The 17,939-nt window shown below is 46.8% G+C and overlaps 1 protein-coding gene across 1 annotated transcript; it reads right to left on the bottom strand.

The window, feature by feature from the left end:
- Positions 1-1,177: 1,177 nt before the first annotated feature.
- On the bottom strand, positions 1,178-3,943 carry LOC142588884 (sulfotransferase 1B1-like). The gene is made up of 2 exons (XM_075700701.1): positions 3,566-3,943; positions 1,178-1,846 (listed from the first exon to the last, which is right to left on the bottom strand). Exons 1-2 carry the CDS (start codon positions 3,941-3,943, stop codon positions 1,178-1,180), a joined length of 1,047 nt encoding a protein of 348 aa, XP_075556816.1.
- Positions 3,944-17,939: the final 13,996 nt, after the last annotated feature.

Genomic DNA, 17,939 nt, shown 5'->3' on the forward strand with positions numbered 1-17,939 from the left:
ACTACCGATCAGAAACTATGCTGAACTTCAACGTCTTGATCATTTACGAGCTCCTTTTTTGTTTCAATATACCACTACGTGTATTAAAGGAAATAAAATATTTTTTACGCCATTTCTGTCCACGGCTACAAACCCTAGCAAAAAAAAAGTTCTTTCTGTGAAGCCTGCACGCCGCGAATATTCTAATTCTATTCGATCGTTTCAATATTCGAACGACTGAATCAAGGGCATGATTCGATGCTAAATTTGAATCGGGCCCAAAACATGCAGCCTCAATATATATAGCGTCAATGTTTCTTTACGGTCCAGTGTTGCAATGCAAGTTATTTACTTATTTATTTATTTATCAGATACTTTCAGGGTCCCAAGGCACTACAGAAGGAAATGAAAAATGGGGAAAATCCGTGCAGCTAGTAACAACAATGGAAAATACAATCGACGTTGCAAGGCGATATTGAATTGTGAAGCATCAGTTATGACAGCAGTGATGCCGAGTAGATGATTCCATGCAGTGCTTGCTCTAGGTCGTGCGACTGATGGTCGCACAAGCTTTGGTCTCTGCCGTCATACTTCCGATATTTCTCGGAATGTGCGACGAAAGAAATGCGTAACAAAATCTCTATCGCACCTACACGATGTTGCTGCAAAATTCGGCGTCTTTTTTACGTGTCGATCAGCGTTTTTATTTTGCATGCTTAAATATTTTACACACCAAGATACTTTATATAAGATTATATGAATCTGCATAAACATAAAGCACAGCTTGCGATCGAATGTAACATGTTGCAAGGTCGCACATCTCGGAGGCAAATATGACGCACACATATGCCTGTGCCATAGCATTTATGAACTAGCGCAACCACAAATTATTTATAATGCCTTCGGTGTACGAATAAAAATAGAGGGGGGGGGAAACAAGACAACACATATTATTTTAAAAACGCACAATGTATAATCTAAAGATTACAATAAAATGCGGTGCAGTGTATCTCGCTATCGCAAGTAGTATTCTGTGTGTTCACACATCTCTAAAGCACATATGACACAAGCGAAGCTTCAGACAAGGGGCTTGGCTAACCAGTACACAAACACTACGTGTAACTTGCTGTCACGAGTAAAAAAAAAATGTAGACGTCAAGATCGTCTTTCACATTTCACGCGTCGCGCTGACGACTGATCACTCCATCCACTTCTGCCACGTGTACCACATTCTGGTCCCTCGAATCCTTTCTTCGCATAGCTGCCGTAGGCGCCGCGCCTGGTCTGGCTTGATGTGACGCTTCCACTCGCCCACTTCACCCCTGCGGAAGTGATTCGGGGACAGCCTGTCCAACGGTTCCCCTGCTTTTGGACGAGGCGTCCCCGCGCCGCGACGGGACGGGATAGCCGAGAAGTGGCCGGTCTTGAGACTGCCGACGGACGTCTTGTCGACTACGTAGCGTAGGAGTCGCTCGTCTCCGCGAAGCCTCGCTGCTGCGGCGGCGTCCAGGAAGTCGGCGATTTCCAGCGTCACGGTGGCCGGCCGCTGCTTGAGCGTCTCGTAGTAGAAGAAGAAGACGTTGGAGTCGTCGCGGCGGGCGTACCAGGACAAGACGTGGTCGAAGTACGAGCCGAAGGGCACGCGCGCCTCCAGGAACTGCTCGAAGAACTCGTCGAACGTGGTCACCGGGCGGAGGCCCATGGAGGGCTCTGCTCGGCAGTGGTGGTAGAAGGAGACGACGCAGTCGAACGGGTTGCGCACAGCGACGACGTACTTGGCAAGCGGGTGGTACGGTGACAGCCAGAACGGGAGGTGGTGCTTGATAATGCGAGGCTCGGGAAGCGCTTCGACCACCTTTCGGCCAACCTGCGCGGTAGGGCTTGGATGCAGATTGCGTCGTTACACAGAGACGTTAGGAGATTTTAGCTTGTCCGTAATGGTTTTGACATGTTGCGGTTACTCAGAACGTAAACGTTAGGGATCGTGATGTAGAAGATAACGGAGCAAATATTGCATTGAACAACATGTCCTGCTTAGTTGCTACCACAGTGTATCGAGTTGCTACTTAGCTACTTAAATTCTACTTAGCTTGCTTCGCTCTTTAGCTTACACTTCCCCCCTCTTTTCTGTCCCTCCTCCCGAAAGAATAGGCAGGCGTTGTACCTCTTTCGGTGGCAGTTGTCTGCTTGCTCCCTCCGTTTCTTTTGTGTGCTTGTATGTTTCGACATGTAATAATAATAATAATAATAATAATAATAATAATAATAATAATAATAATAATAATAATAATAATAATAATAATAATAATACTTAACTGCTTAACTGGTGGTGCGAGGTGTCTACAGTGACGTAATCGTTAATAGGCAGTCCCTCCTGTTTGTTTTATTGGTATAAGAACGCTCATCTTATTACGAGAACGTGTCTAACGCGTTGTGAGTTGACAAAGCAAAATGTCGCTACCAGTGCGACTGCTGCCGCATAAGTCTCCATTAACCCGACATTTCGTGAAGGCAAGTACGCTTACGAAGAAGCTGAAGCTCTCGATTATAAAGCTTTGACCAGTCCGTACATCTATTACCGTTTGCGTAGTGCTAGAATACTGGTCGCAGACGTCAGCAGATGCACTGGTTGCCACATTCTGCCACGATGGGCTCAACCCCAGCATGCAGAACTGTTATTTCGAAGGCTGCACTCGTTTCCACCAGAGTACTATAATACTTCGTTATTTAAATACTTAAATACTTAAAGGACTCTGCCTCCATTATGGTTAATCTGTAGTCGCAATTTAGTTTCTTGTATGGTTTCTTGTAAGGTCGCACTATCTTATTAGCGCGCGGTTACTACCGTATAATGTAATTTGTCTTACTGTCAGATTTTTCATGCACATCTTTACTGGAGGTACGCTGTACAATTAACCGTAGACCCCCGTCGGTCTTTCTCGCTTTTTAACACGCGCTTAAATTAAATCGAACTGCGGAGATTCAGAAGTTAACTGTCATCATCATCAGCCTATTTTTTTTTATGTTCACTGCAGGACGAAGGCCTCTCCCTGGGATCTCCACCTGCCCCTGTCTTGCGCTAGAGCTGATTTCAACTCGCGCGTGCGAATTTCCAAATTTCGCCACCCCACCTAATTTTCTGCCTCCTCGACGGTGACCGAAAGGACTTGCAATACCGAGTTGTCGCTTGCATACGGTCCTGAGAAAGACGCAGATACGCGTTTTGGTGACATCCCTGTGTTTTGCGGGGAGGGAGGGGGGTTATTGTGGCGCCATCTAACGAGCGCCCGGGGAATGAAGGCTGCTTTCACAGAAATTTAGGCGTATACGTATGCCCCTTTATTTCGCGTTTTCTAGTTTTTTTTTGTTTTTATGTGATTACACGTATAGGGCACACAGGAGGCTTCATACAAGACGGAACCAATCACTGCAAACATCAAGTATGACATCCTGCCGATAGTCGAATTTTGCGTGGTTATAAGCATCTCGGAAGGCCCGCATGACGATCAAGAGGCTTTAGGCGAGAGGCTTCAAGTGTCACCGTGCTATCGGAAGTAAAAACTACGCACTACGGAACGGGGCTCACGCGCTCCAGGAAGGGCACGTGCCGTGTCAAGACATCCGTGAAAAACGGCACTCCCTCGTCCAATCGGTCCAGGTTCAGGAGCGTCCAGACGATGTACTGCGTCCACGTGGTGCCCGTCTTTGGGTAGGTCGCCACAAATACGTCACTCGGTCGCGCCTGATACCGGAGGGCGTCCCGCACGACTTCAACGTTGAAAGCCTTCGGTGGTACCGGTAGACCATCGACGACGTATGCCAGCTCAACGGGGCCGGTCGGGCCGGGCCGGGCAGGAGTAGCTGGCTCCTCGAATTGGTCGTCAGTTTCGTCGACGTTCAGAGTCAATTGGCAGAGGGATCCGCCGTCGGCTCGCTTTCTGGAACGTACTCCTAGCAGCCGCATTACGTTCGCCATCGTCATGTAAACGTTCTTCGAACGCACTTTGAAGAACTCTTTGAGAGAGAGCTGTCTCGAGCTATCAAAATTTCGAGAATTTCATTAGACGAATTTGGATGACATGCTGCGCCGTCTCTTCACTGCTAAGTGGACAAGTCTCGACACGGTTTTACACGTATAGCAGTGCTTCTTTGGCAATGAGCACGCTATCCTTACGGTCCACATCTCAGCACCCATTTACAACTACGGGCACGCCTGTCACTGCTGCGATGCTCCCGAACGACAACGCTGTTTCCATCATCGAGGCATCCACACCATCGAGAAGGTGAGACTAACCACACTGGCGTGAAGTTGGTGACGTCGTTAACTGTCTGGTGTCACGATCCTGGACTGAAGGCGCCGGTTGAAGAGCTCGTTGCGTTGCCGCTGGAAACGAGTCTGCCGAGGCGAATGTGTAGCTGCCGAAACGCGCCAGAGGGCGCTCGAAAAAAGTGCAGCGTTATCGCCAAGAGCATCGATGTCTCCGTTGTGCTGTTGCATGTACGGCCATGCGAGATAGCAAGGCAGGCACGCATGAACGAATTCGCCAAGAATAAACGTGTCTCAGCTGTCGTTCCTATATATATGATGCGGCTCGTTGAGTGTACGTGAACGAAGACTGGAGCAACGTCAAGCGTGAAAGACGCCTCGTCAGCAAGGAGGAGGCCTGTTTACGACGACGAAAAGATTCCCCCATTCCAGAAACGATAAGCAGCTTCCTTGGCGATTTCAGCAGGAGCTGGTCTCGCCGAATGCGCCCGGAATTTTGTGCTTTTGGAGTTCGTGTGCAGCGCTCTTTAGCTCTGCAACTCAGCCCAACAGAATGTACTCCGTTCGAACTCGTGCCGTATTTTATAAGGGCCGTAAATATCTAGAATTTCATCGGTTCATTTTTTTCAATTTGGAATACTTCACCATCATCATCAGTAGCAGCAGCCTGGTTAAGCCCACTGCACGGCAAAGGCCTCTCTCATACTTCTCCAACTACCCCGGTCATGTACAAATTGTGGCCATGTCGTCCCTGCAAACTTCTTAATCTCATCCGCCCACCTAATTTTCTGCCGGCCCCTGCTACGCTTCCCTTCCCTTGGAATCCTGTCCGTAATCCTTAATGACCATCGGTTACCTTCCCTCCTCATTACACGTCCTGCCCATGCCCATTTCTTTTTCTTGATTTCAACTAAGATGTCATTAACTTGCGTTTGTTCCCTCACCCAATCTGCTCTTTTCTTATCCCTTAACGTTACACCCATCATTCTTCTTTACATAGCTCGTTGCGTCGTCCTCAATTTAAGTAGAACCCTTTTCGTATGCCTCCAGGTTTCTGCCCCGTACGTGAGTACTGGCAAGACACAGCTGTTATACAATTTTCTCTTTAGGGATAATGGCAACCTGCTGTTCATGATCTAAGAAGGCCTGCCAAACGCACAACAACCCATTCTTATTCTTCTGATTATTTCAGTCTCATGATCCGGATCCGCGGTCACTACCTGCCCTAAGTAGATGTATTCTCTTACCACTTCCAATGCCTCGCTACCTATCGTAAACTGCTGTTCTCTTTATAGACTGTGGAACATTACTTTAGTTTTCTGTAGATTAATTTTTAGAACCACCCTTCTGCTTTGCCTCTCCAGGTCAGTGAGCATGAATTGCAATTGGTCCCCTAGTTACTAAGCAAGGCAATATCATCAGCGAATCGCAAGTTACTAAGGTATTCTCCATTAACCCTTATCTCCAATTCTTCCCAATCCAGGTCTCTGAATACCTCCTGTAAACACGCTGTGAATAGCATTGGAGAGATCGTATCTCCCTGCATGACGCCTTTCTTTATTGGGATTTTGTTGCTTTCTTTATGGAGGACTGCGGTGGCTGTGGAGCCTCTATAATCCTTATAAAATACTTATAAAACAACAACTATGCAGTTGTTGTTCGACTAGAAGAAACGACCACGACGCATCACGACGTAGGTCGATATATATATATATATATATCGATAAATACATTCAAAGCGTCTGAAGTTCCCAAGGAATGCTTCGCATTAAAGGATTTAACCTCCTTGGCCTTGCACTAGGGAGCCTGAACGCAAGCGCTTTGGATGAGCCTATCTTGCAACGTCGATGATTGGCAGCCGCAACGTCGCTGGCACGCCCTTCACTCCTGCGCTATAGACGCCTTTAGCGCAACGCTTAACCTTGCTGTCGCTATAGATGCTTCGCCACCGAGCGTAACACAATCGTAAACGTCCATAACATTTGGCCACTTTCATTGTGAATAGAATATGACGAGACATGCGAACGCTATAGCTTTAAGCACATAATTATCCTCATATTTTGTCATGTTCAGTTAATAGATCATATGAGAGTTTGAAGTCTCTTAACCAGTTATCTCTACGTTATGACTGCCCAGAATGATTCATTGATATCGAGGACAAGATAGGCACAAAATAGCTTTAAGCACATAATTATCCTCATATTTTGTCATGTTTAATTAATAGATCATATGAGAGTTTGAAGTCTCTTAACCAGTTATCTCCACGTTATGACTGCCCAGAATGATTCATTGATATCGAGGACAAGATAGGCACAATTACCAGAGCAACTATGGAAGCTTTCCAAGATAGCCTATGTGGCAATGCCCTCGTACATCTGCTTTCATTAACGGTATTGTGTTGAATCGCCTGTTGGAAATGCAGGGACCTGCAAATATCGTTTGTATTGTTGAAAAATTCACGCAGGAACTTCACTGGAGTTGTCTATGTATGCGTAAGCATCGGGCTACTTGCTCATTTCCAAGCAGCCCGATGACATTATGAATCTCATCAAATTTCATCCGACCAGTATAAACACTTATTAACCGACATCGTCTATCTACATTATGGAACTAGATGTAACGCTTATAGGTTGTTATCAACCTTATCGGACTCGATCCTACCCTTATTAACTCTTATTGGTCGTTATCAACATTATCGTAAGCGATGCGATCATTATCAACTCCTATCATCCTTATCGGAGATGATCTGACCCTTATCAACCTTTACCGGTTCATATCAAACTTATCAGAATTGCTCTGATCATTGTAGGCCCCTATCGCTCTTAAATGGACCCTAAAACGATTTTGACGATTTTTTTACAAACGTACTGAGTCGGTTAGAGTAGGCCCTTATGATCATTAATTGACGCCTTGAAGTGCTCCGTGTAAAGCGTGTAATTTATCACAAGGTTTTAAAAATGTACATCGCTGCCGATCGCAGCACACTGCTCGACGGAATTTTCAGCCGCCCTTACCAATATGACGTAAATCACCCAATTGACGTTATCTGGGCGAGCTATCCGATTGGCTGCCCAGGGCGCGTCATCGATAATTTTTCCACCTTTATCGTGAACAAATGATGTGCGTATAGTTGGGATGTTAGTTAATTCGTTTCTATAAAAGGAAAGTAACAGAAAGAGAATGCACAAGAACAATTTCTCACTTGACTTAAGCACTTCCGGCACAGCAAGCGTCGTCTGCTTGTGTTACAACGTGTTTCATTTTGACGAGAGCTCCACGGTCAGAGCCAGTCTCAGTCTTTTCGCGAGCACTATGATTCGACTTTGTTGCGTTGTGGACTGCAAACGTAGCGACTGGCAATATGTCAAGCTGCGACATCGTGTCCCTCAGCAAGGCAGCAGACGAGCGGCCTGGCTGCAGCACATCGGACTGCCGCTATCCGTCCGGCGCCAGGATTTGCGCGTTTGCGTCCGTCACTTTACACCGGGAGATTGGCACCGCAATAGCGTTTCGCGAGTCCGGCATTAGGGTAAACACATGCGCAAGGGAACTGGGCCTGGCCGTTTGACCGTGTCGTTTTACGGGACGCATAGAGACTGGATGAGCAGAAGCGCAAATGTGAATGGTCTGCACGGTGCAGCCACCTGGTGGCACAGAGCTCGACCTGGTGCTTTTGGCCGAAGCCAAATGCCTACGCAAGCAGCTCGCTGCCACAGGCTGAACAAGATTGTTGAATGAGTGAAAGAATGAAAGAATGAACAAGATTGTTGGCCATACGCATGATAACATTTACACAAGGTAGTGTGTGCAGCGTTCATAAATGCATTTGCGCGCACTTATTATGCATAGAGAAAACTGTTCCTCACGAAGCTTCTGTGAGTGATTGCCATTATATGTTTAATCCCAAACCTTTCCACATATTCCCATATATACACTATCTCTCCTTGCCTTCAGAATTGATCAGCCGGCTTTGTCAATAAAGAGGTAATTCATCAATTTATTCGCTTGTCCGTTTGTTCGCGTAGAATTTATTGATAGGAAAGACAGAGAGGTCGACCTGAGCTAGTGCGCTCTAGTCTGCTACTCTGCACTGGGGAAGAGGGAAGGGGAGTGAAAGTATTGGGATGGATGACGATGATAAGAGAAGTGGTGATTGCTTATGTACATGAGACAGTTGCCTCACTATAGAGCCGCTCGTCGAGCTTGGTGTCCTGCAGGAACTTCAACAATACATTTGTTGCACGCATTGAAATTGCAGTGTCAGGCCATGGGCCGAGGATAGCTTCCTCCGACAGTAGTAGTCTGCCAACGCTGGCTAGGAAACTGTCTAGCGTCCGTTTGTTCGCATAAAGTGTATGTATCTATGCAGCAAAACAGTGGTACAATGCTGTGCAATACAACAAAACTCTGACCTCATAATACGCTGAGCGCTCTAGAACTAAGACTGTTTTCTGTTTATTAGACATAGCCGTAATATTCAGACGTGCCATTCATTCTCGGGCAGCCTGTCCAAAATATGTTCCCCTTCATGAAACTTCCACACCCTTGCAGATTTCCACAAAATTCTATCGCCAATAGCGTGGCCTCCGAGCTCATGCGATCTCTGAGGCCACACCAGCGGCCGACAAGCAAGCCACGATTGCTCAGAGGGCGGTGTCAATGTTGCGTTATGGTTACACACGCGAATGAGAATCTCGGTCGTGTAGCGTCCGCTACGTATTCGGCGCCATATTTTCGCAACCACAGAGCTGTCATTTGTGCTTCAGTCGATGCCTTCCCTTGGTTTAAATGTATTTCTCGCACACCGGATGACCTGGCCAGTGACAAAACTTTACTTAATTTTTCAGTTTTACTGTACGCAACACAACTATGACCTAAACTGAACTCGTATGTTCTCACAAACTTCGAGCGATTGGTATAAAGGTTATAAACACAAATATTGCGCAGAGGCGTGGGGAATTGCGAATTCTGTTTTATACCTCATATGGTTCTTTCCAGGAACGAAATTAGGCTAGAAGATATCTGCCAGAGTTGAAATACTAATATATTTTGTGAGAATACAATACTCTTACCTCTTCATGAACAAATTGAAAACGAAAATAATGATAATAACAAAAGCAATAATAATAATAATAATATTAATAATAATAGTGAAATGGTACATATGCGATCAGTTTCATGACTGGTCATTTCAAAGCCGCGTGGGAGCGCTTCCTATAGTGTTCGACATGGTATTGTGGCGGAAAAATGAACAGGGAAAGGTATGTAACTCACATTCTTGATTTTACGGTTTTTTGCGCAAATATACCATCGCTGAAATTTGCGATACCTTTTTCCCGTTTAGATAATTCTTTAAAGATTCAAGAATACCAGTGCCGTATAAATGTCTTTAAAAACTCATTTTTTCCCAAAACAGTGCATGACTGGAATAAATTGCCAGAAGAAGTTGTCTTAGCCTCGCAATCTTTTTTTGAAAATGCTCTGTCACGCGTTTTGTTGAATTAACTTATTTTTGTGCTGTGTTGCTGAGTGTTTTTGAATTCTTTGTATACGCTTCTTTTTATGACAATATTTACGTCTTTCTTGCCTTCATGATTCTCTTGTTATCATTTTGCTCAGTATTGGAATGCGTTGTATCTTTATTGTTTGTTATTTACACATTGTCATCTGCATGACGATGTATGTTTTGGAATTGTATCCCCCCTACAAAAATGCCCTCAACGGGCGCTGTAGGTACCTGAATAAATAAATAAATAAATAAATAAATGTCGTTCGGCTAACACCAACTCCCCCAAGAAAGTGTTACTGTTCCTATAGTGTGTACTTCTGAAGATCCCTCCCCCTTTTCCTTTATTCGTCCCTTTGTCTCTCAAGATCACGTGATAGACTCTAGGCGCATTGTAGAGTAGGGGGCCCACACTGTCGTTCGCATTAACAGAACTACAGTAATCAAACAGTCGCTGAAATTTGCGATACCTTTTTCTTACAAGTCATCATTTTTTTTTTAAATCTGTTGACACGTGGTAATCCCTGTAGTTCAGAGGAACGTGCAGCGCAACCCCAATTTGTTCGCGCATGCGCGCACCACCACCGGCTAAACGTGACCAACACTGTCGCGAGAAGCGCGACACACCACGTGCAAACGCACTGTATGGGCTGCCGCGCAAGGGACAGACGCATGTCAGGAAAACGGATCGTCTCATGGCCGCCCCACCAAATGACCCGCGATGGCGCCCATCCTCGAGAGTGAATTCCCCGGGGGTCGCTTAGCGTCACCAAGGCAGTGACACCGTGCGCCTGGCAGTCGCGTACGATTGAGGACACCGCGTTATTCGACAAAACAGTGCATCGGTGTGTGGGCTACACGCTCCTATTCTAAGTCGTTACGAAAAACCCTCGGGATTTAGTACGTCTCGAATCACGTTCCTTCTACGAAATATATAAGCCGGCCCCCGAATGCAGTGCAGCGTATCACAGCGTCTCAAAGCGCTAGCTGCCACGAGCGAAGAATGCTGGAAACCGGCAAGTGATGCATGTGCCGGACGATTCAAAGTGCGACTTTGGGACGAGAGAAGCGTCCGTGCGATCTTATCCTATAATGGTTCGAGCATTTAGGCTGCTCTCCTGGGAGACAGATGTCCGATATATGCCACAATCGGTCACGCATTTCTTCCTTCAGTGGTAGGTGGACATGGCCCGTTTGAAAGGCATCTAAGAGAAAACTAGATGTGGGTTGACCGAAATCGGGCACGAAATCGCAAGTTTGCAAGACGCGAAGCATTAGAAAGTCGCTTTGATGAATGAGAGAGTACAAGGTCGTCCGTGACACGACGTGGGTGCAGCTGTCGAGACGCAAGGATTGTCGCATCCCAAGTATCGCATAACTAGAAACATATGCAGCATTTTCTTTTGCTCACACAGCTGGGCATCGCTTAATTAGGCAAAACTCCCGCACTAGACCGAAATGCAGGCAGAACAGTATTTATGGGCGCCCGAATACGTGATTTGATCTTCGAACCAAGTATAGTCACTATTTCTAAATGTAAATGTTGCCATACATCAACTGCGCCATAGTAAACATAAAATTGGAGGAAAAGCAAATTTTCATCCCCGCTGTTATTGTTTGGGCACACCGTGCGAACTTGCCTATATATAGTGGTTCAGGCTGCGTCACTTAGGTTGCCATTGTTCGCTCTCTCTACTCTCTACTTGTTTGCTCCTAATGCTCCACTTGGCCTTTTAACGCTGCATAGCCTACTACGTAATGAGAGAAATTTGCTAATTTTAAGAATACTAGGCCTAGTTGAACTAGGAATTTGGTTGCAACTAAGTTATCACAGAGCATCACTCGCAACTTAGTTGGTAGTGACTTTTCTGTCCTGAACATTCTTCCGCCCTCGGTTTCGCCTTAACATGGCGTAAGATGAACAAGTATTGAAAGAAAATTTTCATTTGCCCCAAATTCAATCTTGCGTCATACGGCTGGGTTGTTAGCGATGGTGCGAACCAAACCATAAGGGTGCCTTATATTAGTGCTTAGCGTGTTCTCTGAAACAGAACTCGAGAGGGAGTGACAAAACACCGTTCGCGTTCTTTAGAACAGCAGGACGTATTAGAAAGCACTCTGCCAAAGGAAGCGAACTTCGACTTGGCGAGCGCAAACAGACATCACTCACAGAAGCCGAAAATCGAGCGTAATAAACTGCATTTATTGCTCAGGACATCACTGTACATTAAGACAACAGCACTGCCAAGGCTAGACATGAACAAGTAAAATACACAAAACACACAGTGACTATAATGACGCGTGCGGTAGTAACTGGTAGACAGTTTCGAGAAAGTTCTTATACCCCAAGTGAAGAGTACGTTGACTCTATTTTGGCACGAGTGGTGTATTGGGCGAGTTTTACGTATACACTCAAACATCACCGACTAAATCGAAAGCTGCTTGCGAGGACGTCTACTCAAAGGCGGTTTCTTGGACGGGCCAGTCCGATGAAAGTGGTTACGCTGCAGACACGGCCAAGGCAGGGGCTTCTATCCAGGAATAGGCCCTCCGATGATCGCCACTTCCCGATGGTCGGCTCGGTGTAATCGGGCCTCCATTGACGCATCCACGTCAGGGCCTGCAACGTGTTCCGGGCGCTCCTGTAGTGCGCGTGAAGAGACTGCAGGTGCGGCAAGCGAGCCTCGAGCATCATGAAAAAGAGTTCCGCCACACTGTCCGGGGTCGTAGTCGCCGTGAGCACGCACACATGCCGCAGGCTGCGGGCCATGCTCAGAGTGGAGGCGAAGCGTGCATCAAGGGTCTCTTTACTGGCTAGAAGGGTCAAGGACGTCAGCCGAGGGTTGTCGTAAAGAAGCTGACCCAGTGTCCAGGGGCAGTGTTCAAGCTCCGTGACGTCTGCGCTGTCCACGCTGATACGTAGTTCCTCTACCCGGCAACTGAGCAGGAACCTCAGGTTCACGACCTTGGCAGTCTCGTCGATGCTCAGTCGGCGCAGCCTGGTTTTGCTGTGGAGTCGTTCGAAGCAGCAACCGGAAAACAGCAGGGGAAGCTGGCACGTTTCGCACGACAAAGCAGCGTCGGAGCCAACGTCGAGCTGCTCGAGAAAGGGACATCCATCCGCGAGCCACGTGAGCGAGTCTTCATGATTTGCTCCGCACGACGGGAGTGCCAGCGAGCGGAGATTGGAGAGCGTCGATGCCACTGCGGAGCAGCAGTCGGCTTCTATCGTAAAGTGGTACGCGGACAAGTTCAGTTCCACGATTCGGGAGACGCATGCGCTGAAGAACTGCATCATCGGCAACATGTAGCCGCTGTGCGCGGTCGGGGACCTCGCGACCTCAACTCCCTTGGGTGCCATCAGGACGAGTGAGAGGCGTGTGGGGTCCTTCCACGAGTCGGGTATCCTGGCGGCTGCTTCGAATAGGTGGGTGGCTTTCGTGTCGGCCTCCACGACCACGACGGCTTGCCTCACACCGCGCAGAATCACCTTCTGTTCGACCACGTCGGTGAAGGTGACCAGGCTGCTGGAGTGCTCCGGTTTGAATCGACAGGCGATGTTGCCCCATATTGCACCTTCGGGCTTGAAGGTGCGGTGTCGCTCGTCCCTTTCTTCCGCGCGAGCTTCTTGGTCACTTGGCATCAACAGTTGTTCACAGCTGTACTTGAACGTTTCCATATGGCGCTTGTGTCTGGACAACTCCCTACGGCAGGCTTCTGCGCTCGGCAGAACAGGCGGCTCCTTGTGGACGGCGTGGATGTGTAGGTGGCGCAGCCTGCGGCAACGGGTCAAGAAGTGGTCCAAAAGAACGACGGTCGCCTCCGTGACGACAAGCTCGACGTACATGGTGTTTAACTTCGGCCCCTGCAACTTGGGGAAGGTGCGAATATGCGTGACCGCGTGACTGTCCAGCCAAGACTTGTAGTACGCGTCCTCGCACAGCGACCACTCGAGCTTTTTAACGCCGGGCAGCTTCAGGGACAAGACGTCGAAGAGTTTCGGGGGTTCCACGAGGCAGTTTACGCAGTACAGCTCTCGCAGGTTGTAGCAGCGGCCGGCACAGTCGAGGATCACCTCGGACGACAACGCGAGACAATTTGTGAAACGCAGTTGTCGCACGTGCACAACGAGGGGCACTTTCTCGACCTGGTCTTCGATGTGCTGCTCGCGAGTTGCCCCCATAAACTTCTTGACCGCTCGTTCGTCGGTTTCAGGATCGAAGGTCACTCTCCGCAAGATCTTCGAACAGAAGGCGAAGCGCTTGAGCTTGGGCACCGCCTGGGCCATGACTAAAAGAGACGTGGCGTCCAGGTGACGGAATATCTTCCTCCATACTTCGGGCGGAAAGGGTCCCACGAAGTTCGGTGCTCCGCGGGCTGGTTGTGCTAGCTCAGTGGACGATGACATCGTTTACTGCCCTGACACTGTAGCCAGAACCGATGGTGCGTGCTCGAAGAGTTGAGACGGGCGACGTCGTACACTTCGGGATGGCGAGCTCGAGACGGCGCTGGTAATGCTGGCGTGAGGAGGCGACCACCAGCAAGCAATTGTCGCAGTCAAGTCTGAAGCGAAATCTTTTTTCCCTCCTATATATAACTAGGAGGCATTAGGAGAGAGGGTGAGGCGGGCACCTTATGAGAGAAAAAGAAAGTCACGGCGAAAGAAAAAGGAAGTTGTGGGCTTTCTGTTCTGGAGAAGGCAAAGAAGTTGGCCCCCATCATGTATCCCCATCATGTATCCCCATCATGTATCCTTTTTCCCCCACTCTGGTTCTTGTTCGCAAATAATCAGGCATTGTGCATGCTTAGAAGGGTGGGGTCTTGGAAACCTCGCACTCGGAGGTGTGAGCCCCTGGGTTAAACACGCCCACTCTAGCAGCTTTCCAGGTGGCCTTTGTATACTAGTTAGCTGGCGTGACCCGTGGATGCCTCCCTTTGGGGTATGTATCAGCTAGCCTAATGCGCCACGGTGTTTCCGTAGAAGTTGAGGCACGACAAGCATTTGTCGAGACAAACTTGCCTCCTAGATTGTATTTCCTTTTTTTTTTCAGTGTAAGTATTAACTTTTATGCGTGGAAAAATAATTTCGGTCGTTAGGAAGGCCGCGAAGGAAATTTTTTACCGTATCAAGACAAATACATATGTAGACAACAAATAAGTTAATTACTGGAAGTACTTTACGGTGCATTCGTTGTTTCTAAGAGCACTGCGTTTAGGACTACGTCAATGTATGGATAATAATTTGTGAGCGATAAATAGCCCGTATAGCCCGAAATAACACGCCATGAATGAGAGAGCGCAACCACGTGGGAAGACAACGAGGCTTACTTTTGATCTTGCTCATGTTGACCAGCCGTTCTTCACACATCTGCGGTATATCTTGAGCTATGTTACTTGAAAACACTTAGTCGAATAAAACCCAGGCTCAGACCTCACATAACTTTTATACAGTTTGTATGGCCGAACTGCAGAATAGCGTCGAAAATAGGAAATATACTTCCTCAATATGCCTATCACACATCCGTAGAAATACGTTGTGGACACCCAACCAAACGGCGTCAGAAGATGGTGAAAATCCTTTTATTTACCGGCTAGGAACATTAAGATGGGTTTTAATCGTCTACTAATACCAGCCCACCAAAGATCTCGCGTTCAGCAAATCGCCAGAGCAGACGGAAAAATTGAACGTGGTGCTGATAAGAAATCCGGCGTAGCAATTCCATTCGAAGGAATTCCGTCGTCAGTGTACTATATATCGAGGAAAGAGCAGTGCTACGCGCAGATTTTAAAATTAAGACTTTCTACCACGGTTATCACAGCGTTTCTCTCCAACCACACTTAAAGGACACTAAGTTACTGTCTTTAATTACCTATCGTGCTTTTCAGCACGCGCTCTATCTTTTTTTTTTTTTTGCAATCGTGAACGTGAAATAATATTACCCGACGTGATTGCTTAGCGGCTATAGCGTTGCACTGTTAATCAAGAGGTCGCGGGATCGAATCTGAGTTACAGAGGCCGCATTTAGATGGGGGCGAAATGCGAAAACAGCCGTGTGCTTAGATTTATGTGCACGTTAAAGCAACCCAAGTGGTCCAAATTTCCGCAGTCCCCCACTACGACGTGCCTCAGAATTAGATCGTGGTTTTGGCCGGTAAAACCATGCCATTTGATATTAAATAACATTCAGCATATTCTACATACCACGTGGCATCCACCCTCGTTTTAACAATCTATCGCCTAGCAACGCGCCTTCTGTGGCATGTATGTCGCGTGTTGATACAACTGATATCCTGGCTACGTTGATTTAATGTTATTTTCAACATCAGAACCCAATGATGCTGTGAACGTAAGACAAAAAGCATCGATAATGGGCTTGAAAGCGTCCGCTGGTCAACAGATCTGACGATGCAAATGTGCAAACGACAAAATTGGCATTGCACAAAAGGAATATATTAAACAGTCGAAAAAGTACGTACGTCCAAGTTGACATATCACATGAGCACAGTTTAACAAAAATAAGAGAAAAGAAACAATGTGGGAAACTTCAGTCATGACAGAATAAGTGCTGTGTAGCGTCTACTAAATACAGAAATCATTCAATAAGCTAAATACATTACAAGAATAACAAAAAAAGCACTAAAATCCATGCTTGAGGCACAAACATGTGGAAAAAAGAACGATGTGAAAAAAGAAACGACCAGTACGGTGCATACGCAATATAAGTTATTTATTTCAGTAGATTGTGCAACTGCATGCACAATCTTTGATCACCATAGTGGACTCTGCAAAGGGGCACTTCCCACAATTCATGAAATCGAATACCACGTGTATCTTGGTTATGTGTCTACCAGGCAAATATTCTCGAAGGAATTGTAATTTTTCCCGAGTTCCATTTCGTAGCGCCTAACGAATGTACGCTCGTAAAGTTTAGGAAGGGAAAGTAAATGAGAATATCTGAAAAGTGGTTATGAATGTATTTAGCGTGGTGCATTTGCCATCGCTGGAATACTTGCTAAGGAAATGTGTGCATTTGAATCATGCAGCCGATTTGTGAGGGACACGAAATAATTATTATAATCATTTGCCAAGTCCACCTCGGAATATTTATTGCCGTTTATGCAAATCTTTTTGGCGCAGATGCATTTAGTAGGTCGATATTCGGGTAGCCTGCCAGTGCTAACTTGAAGCGCGTATCGTTAACCGAACTTGCATTATTGCCAAGAACATAAATAAAACAGGGAACACTTCTTGCTGGGGCCGCGAAAGGACACTAAAAAACAATAGTATTGCATTGTGCACTCAACAATTCATAATCATCTGCATTAGAAGTTGTAATGCTCTGTCACACGGGGAGTCAGCTTATTCTTTATCAGTGGCACCACACCGCCTCCTAAACGTGAATAACGGTTTAAAAAGTAGGATGTGTAACGGACGGCCTAACGGCGTGATCAATACCGTGCCGTCTAGTGAGACATTTTCATAGAAAAGAACATCTTATAGTGTTTCGTACTCTTAGTGCCTATTCGCGGTTGAAGCATATCTTTAACGAGATCACATTTACCTATTTTTGAATACCTTTTCATTGTCGGAATCATTGGTTTAATTGTGTTAAAAACACCGCAAGGGCCATTTGTCTTGTTTCTTATAACATCGAGATTAAGTAATTACAAAGACGCCGCTGTAGAATTGTAGCTTGTAGTCCAAAAATTTGTGTTTAAGAACAAAGTCCCGTGTCATAGCATTTTTGGACCATTTGCAAACGTTGCTGCGCGTGCTCAAAAGAATGCGCCACAGAAAGTTCTTTTGTCCACTGCGTGGATAGAGAGAAAGATAAACGCAGTTGGAGAGGTAGGAAAGAGGCGAGCACTGCACCCATGAAAAAGTTTCTCCTTTGCGTTCTCTGAATTGTGCCCATTCGTTCCGCTGTGCAAGGGTTCACTGGTGCTAAAGTGTATTCAGAGGCAAGAAAACCTGCCCTCTGGGCGGCCAGGTGTTGGGTGTGCAGCAAGTAGGATGGCAGCTTAATTTTCGGAATAATTGGCGGAACGCCTTTTTGCTCGGCCTTTGTGCGCGTCGTTTTTGGAGAGACCACACTCGCAGGGTCACGTGGTGTCACGTACACTTCAGTGTCAACCAAAGATTGTAGCGGACAGAAAGGACAGCAGAGAGGTGTTCAGGACCGCGTG

This window comes from Dermacentor variabilis, chromosome 7 (genome assembly GCF_050947875.1).
Source record: "Dermacentor variabilis isolate Ectoservices chromosome 7, ASM5094787v1, whole genome shotgun sequence".
In the NCBI taxonomy this organism is placed as follows: domain Eukaryota; kingdom Metazoa; phylum Arthropoda; class Arachnida; order Ixodida; family Ixodidae; genus Dermacentor; species Dermacentor variabilis.